The 13,959-nt window shown below is 36.3% G+C and overlaps 1 protein-coding gene across 1 annotated transcript in view; it reads right to left on the bottom strand.

The window, feature by feature from the left end:
* The window catches only part of LOC150086169 (uncharacterized), a 249,210-nt gene extending 237,230 nt beyond the window's left edge, over positions 1–11,980 (bottom strand). The window contains exon 1 of the mRNA XM_090374434.1: positions 11,909–11,980. Coding sequence (XP_090230560.1) covers positions 11,909–11,958 — 50 coding nt within the window. The 5' untranslated portion in view covers positions 11,959–11,980. The remainder of the gene's footprint in view (positions 1–11,908) is intronic.
* Positions 11,981–13,959: the final 1,979 nt, after the last annotated feature.

The following is a 13,959-nucleotide window of genomic DNA, read 5'->3' on the forward strand; positions in this document are numbered from 1 at the left end:
CACAAACAAACTTTCCCTAATAAAAAGCATAAACAATCTAATGCACATGAAAAGGATAAACAAGCTATCCCAAGTGAAAACTATAATCACACTTTCCATAATAAAAGCATAAAAAATCTTTTGCACATGAAAAGCATAAACAATATTCCCCCAGTGAAAATATAAAAAAAAAATTCCCTAATAAAAATCATAAATAATCACACAGAGGTGAAAGGAGAGGAGTCATCGTTCCTATTCCTGTGGGAGGTTCATCAGTTGGAGGGCATTTGTCCACTTTTTTGAAGAATGAATCCAGGGTTGACTGCATTATCCTGGATTTTTGGACCCTCCAAAAGTGGGTCATCAAGGTGTCATTAAAATGATTAAGGCCCATTTCCACAGCGGCAATATCCGGGTGATGATCTTTTATAAGTTTGGACAGTTTATTCCAGCAAGAGAACAGCTCTTTAAGGTTCTCCGCTGGAATGCTGTGACTTTTTTCCTTGTCCATCTCATCCCTGAAAGCTTTCCTCTTCTTCAGTGCCTCTGCCTCTTCATTGTGAAGCTCTGCTAACTCCTCAAACGATAGCTCCTTCCTATGGTCCTCCATAAATTCCTCCACATCCTCCTCATTGACCTCCAGGCCCATGGAACTGCCCAGACAACTTCCTGCACAACAGGCTCTTCCTCCAACTGTTGAAATCCTTCAAAGTCCCTTGGAGTCACAGCATCAGGCCACAATGGCCTCCAAGCTGAATTCAAGCACATAACAGAAACCTCCTTCCAAGCAATCACAATTAGGAAAACAGCATCCACTACATTGAAGTGACCCTTCCAAAAGTCCTTCAGTCACATCACTGAAAGAAGTGGCCTCAAAACATTTCCTAAACAGTGCCTTAGTGTAGAGTTTTTAAAATTTGCGATCATCTGCTGGTCCAAAGGCTGGAGGAGAGCCGTTGTATTAGGTGGCAAGGAGTGAACCACGATAAAACTGAACTCATCTGGTAATTCTTCCATCAAATTAGGAGGGTGTGCTGGAGCATTGTCCATGACCAAAAGAACCGTTGATGGAATATCCTTCTCCCTAAGGTAGTCACAGACAGTGGGACCAAACACCTCAGTCACCCAGTCGGAGAAAAGGCCCCTGGTCACCCAAGCCTTATGGTTGGAACGTCACAAAACTCCAAGGCAGTTTTTCCTGATGTTTTTAAAAGCTCTGGGGTTCTCCGAATGGTACACTTCCGTGTACCATTCGGAGAACCTTCAGGCACAAAAGAGCAATGTAAGCCAGTCTTTCATTGGCTTATGGCCAGGCAAGGTGGTCTCCTCCTTCGTAATATATGTTCTGCATGGCATTCTCTTCCAGAAAAGGCCAGTTTCATCGGAGTTAAACACCTGCTACAAAAGAAAGCCTCCATCCTCTATTTTCTTAAATTTCTCACGATGTTGCTCAGCACTGTCCCTATCTGCATTGGCAGCCTCACCATGCCTCACAACACTGTGTAATCTAGTCCTTTTCCTAAATCCGGTAAACCACCCCTTGGTGCCAAAAAACTCCTTCACAAAACCAGTACTTGTACTAAGAGTTTTAGCACCAAGTTCCACAAACAATTGTTTCACTTTTTCACAAATAATCGCCTCACTGACACACTATCACCCTGTCATTTGTTTTTCATTGATCCACACTAATAGAAGAGTTTCCATCTTTTCCTTGATATTACGTGAACTGCTTAACCTAGAGATTCCCTTCGCGACCTGTGCACTTTTTATTTCTTCCTTGTTTTTTAAAATTGTACTGATTGTTGATTTAGCCATACCATATTCAGCACTTAGATCTCCTATACTTTTTCCACTTTCTAGCTTGGAAATTATTTCTTTCTTAATGTCTAAGTTAATTAGCTTTCTCACTATTTTTTTTTTTTTTTTTTTATGTGAACCCCAAACACGAGAGGTATTAGAACCTATAGTACTTAGTACCATGCTTGGGTTGGAGGTTGAGAAGACGAAAGAAGATATTTGTTGACATTGGACTTGAACTTCTGTAGATTGTAATTTTCAGGAAATACGTATGAAGGAAGGTTGTTCCAGAAAACGACAGCTGAATGAATAAATGAGGAAGATGAAAAGTTGGTTCTGTGGGTTTGAAGCTGGACAGTAAATGGATGTTGGCTGGTGGCAGCATGTGTTCGGACTGTTTTGAAAGAGAGAGCGGGAATTATAGAAGCCAATTCAGAAGAACAGTGCCCATGGAAGTATCTGTAGAAGAGGCATGCAGCAGAAACAATACGTCTATGAGAAAGCGAGTGGAGAGACTCTGTTAAAGATGAATCATTAATTAACCTAACTGCCCTCTTCTGAATGGAATCAAGAAGCCTAAGAGAGGTTTTGGGGGCACCACCCCAGATGTGGGAACAATATTCCATGGCAGGGCGGATTTGCGATTTATACAGAGTGAGCAGCTGTTTTGCCGGCTCATGGCTAAAATTATATAGCAGAATAATTAAAAAATATATTTTGACTGCTAAGGGGCAAATAAGCAGATAACTGAACTAAACTAACAACCGAACCTTACAAACGATAAGATAACTGGCGCTCTAATCAAAGCGGGAAGGCTCCAACACGTCATGCTACGTCGGCCAACAGTATTCCTCCGCGTTCATTGTAGCATCCTGATTTTATTGATAAAACTATTCGTTATAGCATTCGTTCATTGTAGCATCCCTGACCATATATATATATATATATATTTCCCCCCCCAGAAAAAAAAGTCCTCTATTATTGTTGTTGAATATTGGGATGTCTTGGTATGCAGACAGTAATATTAGTATTAGTAAGTAGAAGCATATGATGCAAGAAAGCAAGCTTGTACATCATCAGCAAAAAAAAAACCTTCCCATTTCACCAATCCATTCGCTCCAAATGTTTCTCCAGTTCTTCCTTGAATTTATTTAAACTATTAACTATCTTAATGACATGTGGAAGTTTGTTCCAGCAATCAACTACCTGCTAGCTAGTGGCAAATTTCCACATGTCTATTCTACAGCTGTCTTTCCTCAATTTGAGTTTATGCTCCATCAGGTTTGCAATCTGAGCAAGCAGAAGAATCCCATCAGCACTGAACCTGCTCAAACCATTCCAGGCCTTACACACCTTAATCAAATCACCTTGCACATGCCTAGTCTCCAGATGCTGCAATTTGCAGAATTTAAGCCTTTCTTGGTAAGAACTCCCCTTTGCTCACCTCACTAACCTCACTTTATACAAAGGGATAATCACCTCCTTATCCCTGCTAGCAAAATTCATGTATATCATTGACGAGTCCACATGACCTACTCTGGCAGCCTGTCTCAAAAAACTTCATATCTGACTGAACAATTACCCCCAGTTCTCTCTCATTCTCCACTTCACTGAGTATAACACCACACAGTTGGTACATTTCTCTGGGGTTACTGCTACCCATATGCAGTATTTTGTATTTGTCGATGTTAAACTTAAGTTGCCACGTCTCAGCCAATCTGCCCAACATTTCTAGATCCTGTTGCAGTAGCATACTGTTATTACTACCATTAACAACCCTGCCAACCTTTGTATCATCCGCAGCCTTCGACATTAAGCTTGATATACCTTCATTAATATCATTGATAAATATACAAACAAAAACAGACCCAACACCGAACGACACCACTGATAACATTAATCCAGGAAGAGCAGCGTCCAATGATTATCACTCTGTCTCCTCGCACTCAACCATCCTTTTATTCATTGTAGCAACTTGTCCTTAATGCTACACTGCTCCAATTTGTACAGTAGTCTTCCATGTGCAACAGTATCAAAAGCTTTCCTGAAATCCAAGTATATGATATCAAAATTATTCTTTGCATCCAGTTCCTTTGTGACCACGTCATAGCATCCAATCAAATTGGTCAGACAAGACTTCCCCTTAACAAACCCATTCTGTGTATGAACTATAACTGCAGTCTTGTCTAGATGATAGAGCAATGCTTCTTTAACCAGTGACTCCATTATTTTCCCCAGAACAAAAGTTAAACTAACAAGTCTGTAATTACTCATGTCACCCTTTGATCCCCATTCGTGAATTGGAGATACATTTGCATATCTCTAGTCCATGGGGAACTCCCCTCAGTCCAATGATGCTCTCATAATTATGGCTAAGTTTGCTTACTTCCTTTGCCACCTCCTTTAATATAACTGGATAGATCCCATCCACCCCAGGTGCCTTTCTTATGTTTTACTTCAACAATTTCTCCTCCACTTTGCTCTCAGTTATTACAAAATCATTTAACTTCTGTTAGAGTTTGATAAACTTCTACCCTTCTCCTCACAGAATAACTCCTCATGTGTGAATATAGATGCAAAATACTCATTCAGTTTAGCAACTATCTCAACAGGATCATCTACAGTCAAGCCATCAATATCAAGTGGACCAATCTGATTCATCCCCTTCCTTTTAGAGTTTATATAAGTAGAGAAATCTTTGCTGTTTTCTTTGCATCCTTTGCCAAAGATTTCTCATAATCTGCCTACACTTGTCCAACATGCTTTGACTTGATTACAGACTAGCTTATATCTACCATGGGCTTCAGTGTCAGCTGATAATTTATATGCATCCCATGCAATTTTTCTTCTCTGCCACGAGTCTCACTAGTTCATCTGACATCCATTTGGGCCTAAACTTAAAACAGTATTTCTTAGTTGGCATGAAAAGTCCAGCAGCTTCCAAGATTAATTCCTTGAATGCTTCCCATTTGGAATTTGCTGTTGGTAACATCAATTTGCCTCACTGTGTAGAATTTAAAAAATCTCTGAGAGCAAAAACCCTTCCTTTTACCCCTGATGGAGTTAAATCTTTATGTAAATCCCACATCAGTACACTTTGATCACTGCCACCTAGTGGTTCCTTTATCTGTAAATTCTTAATGCATGAATAATCACTGCTGATAATCAGATCAAGAGTATTACTTCCTCTGGTTGCCTCTCAAACATGCTGCTGTTGAAAACAATAATCCAATAAATCCATAAAAGCATTTCTAGTGACTAACCCGCAAATTCCAGTCAATATCTGGGAAATTAAAATCCCCCATTATAAGACATCTTGTTTACTGGCCCATTCTATTTCTCTGTATTACTGTTCTTTGCATCCTTTGCCAAATATTTCTCAATCTGCCTTTGCTAGCCTAACTGCTTTTATGACTTGATTACAGACTAGCTTATATCTATCATAGGCTTCTGTGTCACCTGATAATCTATATGCATCCCATGCATTTTTCTTCTCTGCCACATTCCAGTCAATACCTGGGAAGTTAAAATCTCCCATTGTAAAGCATTCTGATTATTGGCCCACTATTTCTCTGTATAGTTGGTCATTATACTCATCAGTCATTAGGCCTATAACACACTCCTACCCTCATTTTTGTTTTCCCAGTGCTTATGTACAAGTATCTTAACATTGCACTGTCCACCAATGTCAACTAGATGCACTGCCTTGGTTTTTTAAGTGTTTCCTAACTAACAGCAGTACCCCTCCTGCCTGCCTATCCTTTCTGTACACATTGTACTCCCCAAATTCCAATTCCGCATTCTTTTTATCTGTGTGGCAAACCACGTCTCTGATATCCGAACAATATCTGCCTTTGATGTCTTGACTAGCACTTCAAATTCATCAATTTTATTTGCTATTCTCCTAGAATTAGTGTACATGCACATGCTCTTAGTTACCCTAACAGCCCATGTATTTACTTGTTTAATGATGACCCCCAGCAGCTCTTGAGATCCCTTGCAACTTGCCTTCCAGGCTACTGCTCGTTCCAACAGAAGCAGTGCAAGAATCACTTCCACCTCTAACCGCAGCTACTGTTAATCTATTAGTCTGTGTACCGCCTCAGGCTAGCAGTTTTCCGACCCACCTAACAATGCCTCAATAGCATTAACGGAGGCAGTGTTAGGCTGTTTGTAGTATATAGTGTTTCTTTCTCATAATAAAAAAAGCCCACTTGGCCTTATTAACACAATTCATGAATTCTATGATCAGGGTATTTATTACAGAAGATGTGCTATCAACATCAAAGGAAGAGAGATGGAAAAATAATATTGCTGGCATGATGTGTGAAGCTGGGAACATTTTCTAAATGAATGGAACAAAAGAGGGTAGCAAACAACACAGTGGAAAGGGAGTCACACTGAGGGATGCCAGCAGATAATTGCTATAGGAAAAAAAATTAAACATACTAAATAAATAAATTCAGACACAATAAATGTCACAATGAAACAAAATGTATAATAATCTGCTGCTCACACTTCAAGAGTGACAATGTTAAACTAATGCTTAGTCTCCACCCATTGCTGATATCAGAATCATATGAAACAGACCTGTATGGTAAACTCAAAAGAACAACAACAGAATCAAAGATTACATATATAATTAAATTCAAATTATTTTAGTTATTTATAAAATTTATCTGCACATAATTCAGCTCATTATTTAAAATGTTTTTCATATTATCTTAATGATATTATATTATAAAACAAAACACTACATTTACTTCAGAATTTGGATTATCTTAAAAACCTCATACCATTATACAGTATCAATATACTGTATATACATCAGTATATTTATATGTTGATGTAATGGTGTGAATAAATAAGCTCTCAATGCATAATTATATATGAAAATTATAAATAACAAGACTGCATGAATTTTTTTGCTTTTCAATTACTTAACACATCTCATATAAAAGTATATGCTAAAATGCTATTACTACATAGTTCCCTGCCTGAGGTTTACATTATTTTCAAATATTTTTTAAACTAAGAAATTTGTGATTTTATATTTTGCATATTTACACTTTTTTTTTCTTCTATAATTAGATAGATGTATAAAGATCACAAGTTCCAGTATTCCACAAGTTCTTAAGTTCCAGTACATACTGGATCTTAAGAACAAATTTCAGCTTCTGCAGACTGTTCAGTGCCAAGATATCACAAGTATCTCAACATTGTCAACATCAACAAGGAATACTACAATTTCTGAAAGTGATAAAGCCCAAGAAACCTATAGGGAAACAGAAATTCAAAGAAGAAAAAAATTAGTCAACAAACACTTGTTATGATAAACTCAAGGAGAAAAATGAAGAGCAAGATAAACACTGACAGGGAGAAAATTGAGTATACTGAGTTATGCAAAGCCATTAGAAAGACACAGAGAGGACAGAAGAAGATTTAACACAAGAAAAGTAGAAAAAGCATTAGGGGGAAAACAAAGGACTTAAATCAGTAGTCATGAGAAGAAATACAAATAATACTGAAACTGAAGAATAATGATAGTGTAATTATAAATAGCAGAGAAGGCATAATTCAAATAGCAGAACACTACTATAGAGAACTGTACAAGGAGCAAGGGAATGATGCCAGCAGTGGGGAAGGTGGATCACAAATTAGTAACACATGCAACATACCCGACATCCTTCCTGATGAGGTAGAACATGCGTTGAAGAAAATGAAGAGTCAGAAAGCCCTGGGGGAACATGAAGTTACTGTATTGTTAAAATTAGGAGGAAGAGATGACACAGAAACTGGCATGGCTCTTCACAAAATGCATTAGAAAAGGCATGATGCCTAAGGAGTAGAATAACGCAATCATGGTTTTGCTGCATAAGAAAGGAGATAAATCAAAAATTGGAAATTATAGACCAATTATCTTGTTATCCCACATCTACAAGTTGTTCACAAGGATCATACTAACAGATTAGAAAGAATACTTGATGAGAATCAACTGAAAGAGCAAGCTGGCTTTAGGACAGGATTCTCAACTATGGATCATCTTCACGTAATATCACAGCTAACGGAGAAAGCAAATGAATATAAAACACCATTATACCTGGCATTTGTGGATTATGAAAGGGCATTTGACTCCATACAGCATAAGGCAATGTTTTGGGCACTGGAAAGACAAGGCATAGATACCCCATATATTATGATTTTGAAGAAAATATATGAGAATGTTACCTCCTTTATTAGACTAGACAAAGACAGTAGCAAATTTAAAATTGAGAAAGGAGTTCAACAAGGAGAGAGAATATCTCCGTAGTTGTTTACTGCTGCCCTTGAGGAAGCTTTCAGAAGATTAGACTGGTCGCAGAAAGGAGTCAATGGAAATGGAGAGTACCTAAACCAATTACGATTTGCAGATGACATTGTAATCATAAGCCATGATCCCAAAGAATTAGAGGAAAATCTTAATTAGTTATGCAGAGTAGTAAGGATTTCAGACCAAAGATGAATATGTGGCTAAAACAAAAGTAAAAATGAACAAGTATGTCACAGAAAGGGATATAATCATTGAAGGAGCAGTAATTGAAAAAGTGGATTCATATACTTATCTGAGACAAGTCACTAGCTGACTTGTCTCAGATAAGTATCTGAGAAAATAATGATAAATGGCTGGAAGTCAAAAGAAGAATAAATTTTTGGATGGATACCATTCAGGAAATATAGTCACATACTGAGGAACAATATCCCGATTTGCCTGAAATGTAAAATAACGAACCAATGTATACTCCCCACCATGACTTATGGAAGTGAAACTTGGGCACTCACCAAAAGAATGGAAGAGAAGCTGAGAACTACACAGTGAAAAATGGAACGAATTATATTGGGAATCAGACTGTTAGATAAGAGAAACACAAGCAAAGGACATTCTTATCAAAACTAAAGAACTAAAATGGTCTTGAGCAGGACACATAGCTCGAAGAACGATGACAGATGGACTAAGAAAATAACAGAATGGTACCCAAGAGGAGCTAGAAGAAAAACTGGAAGACAACGATGAAGATGAATAGATGAAATTCACGAGTTCACAGGTAGAAAATGGATGGTCATTGCACAAAACAGAAGGAACTGGAAAGTTGCTGGAGAGGCCTTCATCCTGCATGGATTTAAAAGAGCTGCTGATGATGATGATAATAAAGATCACGCTATTTGCAACCCTTCAGTGTAAGGCTACACTTGTGAGGCATATCTCAAAAATAATGAGCCTGTGTTAACTGTTGGCTGAAGATAAAAATCTGTGATTTACTGTACTTTCCTAAATATTGTAAAATTTTTACTTGATGAGGTAGAACATGTGTTGGAAATTATTGAGAGCATAATTTCATATATAATTATCCTCTCAATGCATAATTATATATGAAAATTATAAATAACAAAATTGCATGAATTTTTTTGCTTTTCAATTACTTAACACATCTCATATAAAAGTACAGTATATGCTAAAATGCTATTACTGCATAGTGCCTGAGATTTACATTATTTACACTATTTACAAATATTTTTTAAATTAAGAAATTTGTGATTTTATATTTTGCATATTTACACTTGTTTTTTTCTATAATTAGATAGATGTATAAAGATCACAAGTTCCAGTATTCCACAAGTTTATAAGTTCCAGTACATACTGGATCTTAAGAACAAAGTTTGGAAACTTGTTATTGCTTTTGATTTTTTTTCCAGAGTTATAGCATGGTTAAACCTAGAGGTACAGCTCTCACTAAGTTTGTTCTACTAAATGACTGGTACTGAAGCTACAAAGCTTGGATGGAATTAAGTGTGTGTTTTTACAAGCTATTTATAAATTCTCCCATGTGATCTAACAATATCAACTATTCCATATTTTTGAAAGATTTATTTTTAAATAATAAGCATGAAAACACTGAAAGCAATATTCGCTTCGGATAGTGAGTTAGCAATATATTTTTTTTTTTTTTTTATGAAAACCCCAAACATGAAAGGTACCAAAACCTATAGTACTTAGTACCGTGCATGGGTTGAAGGAGACGTATGGGGGATTAAGCAAACAAAATTTGAAATAAATTTAGAAGAAACTGAAAATGGAAGGGAATAATAATATCTAATATATATATATATATATTTAACTTTTGTTCAAAACTATTTATACACAAAAAAATTTTGCATATTTAAAGGTTTTTTTTTTTTTTTTTAACTGGAAAGTGGAAGAGAATAATAGTGTCATTTTTAAATAAGGTGTGAAGCATTTCTTAAATATTCAATTTTTTATTTAAAAAATTACACACAATAAGTACTGCAATCCAATCAGCTCAAAAGATGAATTATTGGTACACTCCAAGCAAAATTCATAAAAATCTATAAACCTTGTCCTGAAAATAAAAGGTTTACACCTGCTAGGTGTAGAGCCACCTTCTTTGCTACAAATGGGGCACCACCACTGATGATGGTAAGTATTTGAAATTTTTTGCCAACCATTATACATTATATTATATATGTTTATAAACCAGTTTGGAAAACTCCAAAACAAATCAAAAATTTTTACACTTTTGATCAAATGTATTTTAAATATTACTTCTCTTAATCGTAAAAAAAAAAAAAAAAAACAGAACTGAAAATATTTACTATAACATCACCTTATCACAAATCGAACAGTTTACATCAAAACAAACATTTTGGAATTTTTCTGCCACACCACTTAATTTATCCAGTGGACCAATTGACAGGGTTAAGCAATTGCTTGCATATTTGGGAACTGCCTTAATGTCATTCTACATGTTACTAGTCTATCCAGTGATGATTTGATGGATAGTTATTATACTCCATCATACCCCGCTCCAGACCACTCGCCTACGGAGGCCGAGTGGTCTGGAGCGGGGTATAATGGAGTATAATACCACTCCGTAGCCGAGTGGTCTGGAGCAGGGTGCAGAAGCACACGCTCTTTAAGTAGACCGGGGTTCAAGTTCCTGACTGTTAAATACGATTGATCTACCAATCTGCACTGGACCAACGTGGCGGATTATGGTCCATTTCCCTCAACATGGATTGTTGAGGCGGCTTCCATCCTGCAGTGAGTTGATAATGGCTGCAGATTTATTTATTATAATAAAAAAAAAAAAAAAAAAACCACTCTACACATGAATGACTTCGACCGAAATTTATTGGCCTTTCGCTCAACTAAACCTCAAAAAAAAAAAAAAAAAAAGAAGAACTCTCGCGGCACACCTATAAGTCATATATCATTACTTATTTATACATATTTTAATCGGTAAAATGTATATTAAACTATCCAAACCAATTCTAAAATTTTTCATCGGTTACGAAGCTTCTTTTTTTTTTTTTTTTGTACTGAAGTCCGTAATTGTCAAAACATATGAGATTAAAGATGTTTGCTATAAAAAAATTAAATAAATATATATATCATAAATAAATAAAACAAAATAGAAAAGATCAATGGCTGTTCCATCAACTGTTATAAATAATGATTTAAACATATATATTCACTTACAACCACCTATTCTAAAATCTTGAAAATGCCTTTTCAACTACCAAAATGACACGAGAATCAGCTGTGCTATATTATTCCATTTAAATTCGCACTGAGGCTGAAAAGATATCCATATAATGCCTCTTTTTTTTTTTTATTTATAATTAACGTGTTAACTACATCTATGACTTCATCATATGTGTAATAAACAGAAATTAAAATCAGTAAACTGAATAAATGGGAATAGGTATGACTACAGAGACAATGAACTTTTTTGCATGAGTCTTAAATTAGGAAGTGGAACCAACGCAAAGGTATTCTAAAATATATATGGATGTAAAAATGCAGTGAACTTTTAACCTGATTATTGTGCCGCCAGTCCTCGATGTGCACTTCGTTTCGCTTATTAGGCTTAACCAAAACCTTTACTGTGGTGTTGAAACCATATAACTAAAATATCACACTGTAAAAGTTATACACGAGAAAGCAAACTTACATTCAATTGTAAATTCATTTCTCAGATAAATATGCCCTACGAAAGAAGACAACACATGGAATTGAATGCAAAGAAAATTTCACTTTTCAATAACAGGTTTCTATTAGATCATCAGCAATTACCTGTTATTGTAGGCGTAGCCATCTTTCACTACGCGTTCGGTAATACACATTACAGTTCTTGCTTTCCTTCGATTTAAGAGCGTCCTCTAGTGTTCATCATCACAAATGCAACGGAAAGTGTACCAAGTTTTCCTCCTTTTTTTTTTATTTTATTTATTTCGAAATGTAAGAGCAATGAAGCTCACTTTTTCCTACTTTAAATATAAGATCGATTCATATCTTTATTGTAGGAAATCTTTCCCCGACGCTCACATCAAACTAATCCGATTAATGTAATATAAAATCTTTAAGTATTAAAATCTTTGAAACCGCGAACATATCCCTATATTCTTATTTTAATACGGTTTAATTTAATATAGTTATATAGTTTGACAATTGTCTTCTCCTTCTGGTCTATCAATGCTAATGGGTTTAGTTTGGGGTAAGTTGATGTCCATCGGCTGCGATTAGCTCTTCCTTGATAGCAGTTAGCAGATTATGTGAATTGAAGACAAGTTTAGTTTTTTATATAATATCATATAATTCAACAATCCTTTAATCGGGATATGTTCGCGGTTTTAAAGATTTTATTTATTTATTTTTTTTTTTTATGCATTTCAGAGTCATTAACAACTTCGACAGCACTTAACCATATCTCGCAAAAAGACATGTGCAGGAGCATCGCCAAAATTTTATTAATTGGTTGGTGTAGGTTTTAATTTAATAAGTTTGACGCATCAGCAACTTGAACCATACTGCGCCGTATAATATCTCTGTAAATTGCGGGTATTCTGTGGTTGATTTGCTGTTTGCCGGACGAATAAGCCCGAGTTTCCATGAGAAAACACCATGCTACTCTCGTTTCAGACCAACTAACTCAGCCAGGTTGTAACAAAGGCCATTAAAAATGGTCCCTGCGTCGCTGACAGGATTCGACTCAGGTTTTTACCACCTGGTGTGGAAAAGGCATGATTACACCAAATGTGCAACCCATAACAGCCAAAATTTTGGAAATACGTTCAAAAGTGATATTTTAAATAAGCCACTTTTTTTCCTTTTTCTTTTTTTTTCTTTTTTTTTTTTTTGAGCTCAGAAAATTACAGTATATATTGTCACGGGCCGTGTCGTGGAGGCCTTCAACCCACAGCATCCAGCCATCGTGAGTTAGGGTTGAATTTGAAAGCGTCTGCAATTCTGCCCAATCACGATAGGAGGGAGTATGTGATGAGAGCCTTGTCTATCAATTCGGCCCTGGAGAGATTGTGCAAGGCTCAAAGTCTATCAATGCTAATGGGTTAAGTTTTTCTCAGCCTGGTCTGTGCTTGTTAACAGGAGAGCCTGCTTCTACAGGGATGGGATACACTTAAATAGAAAGGATGCAAGAATATTTGCTGATGCAGTCGAAGCATAGTAAGGTGGGTCGAAAAACTGCTAGCTCGGGGAGATACACGAACTAATAGATTAAAGTAGCCGCTGGCAGAGGTGAAAGTGATTCTTGCACTGCTTCTATTGAAATGAAATTGAGCAACGGCCTGGAAAGCAAGGCAATAGGGATTTCCAGGACTGCTGGGAGTCATAGCAGAACAAGTAAATACATAGGTTGTGTTAGGGTAATGTGCACCAATGCTAGGAATATAGTTAATAAATTTGAAAACGTTGAACTGCTAGTCAAGACATCAAAGGCAGATATTGTTGGGATATCAGAGACCTGGTGTCACACAGACATAAGCAGTGCAGAATTGCCATTTGGGGAGTACAATGTATACAGAAAGGACAGACAGGAGAGGTTATGCTATTAGTTAAGAAACACATAAAATAAAATCTAAGGAAGTGCATCCCATTGATGTTGGTGCACAATGCAATGTTGAGTCTGTTTGGTCTGATATAAGCACTGGGAAAGGAAAAATGAGAGTAGGTGTGTGTTATTATAGACCTAATGAAATCTGATGAGTATAATGAGCAATTATGCAGAGAAATAGAGTGGGACAGTAAATCAGAGTATCTTATAATGGGGATTTTAATTTCCCAGATATTAACTGGAATTTGTGGGTTGGTCACACACACACACTAGC

Source organism: Mastigoproctus giganteus, chromosome 5 (genome assembly GCF_048544385.1).
Source record: "Mastigoproctus giganteus isolate SK-2022 chromosome 5, ASM4854438v1, whole genome shotgun sequence".
NCBI classification, from domain to species: Eukaryota; Metazoa; Arthropoda; class Arachnida; order Uropygi; family Thelyphonidae; genus Mastigoproctus; species Mastigoproctus giganteus.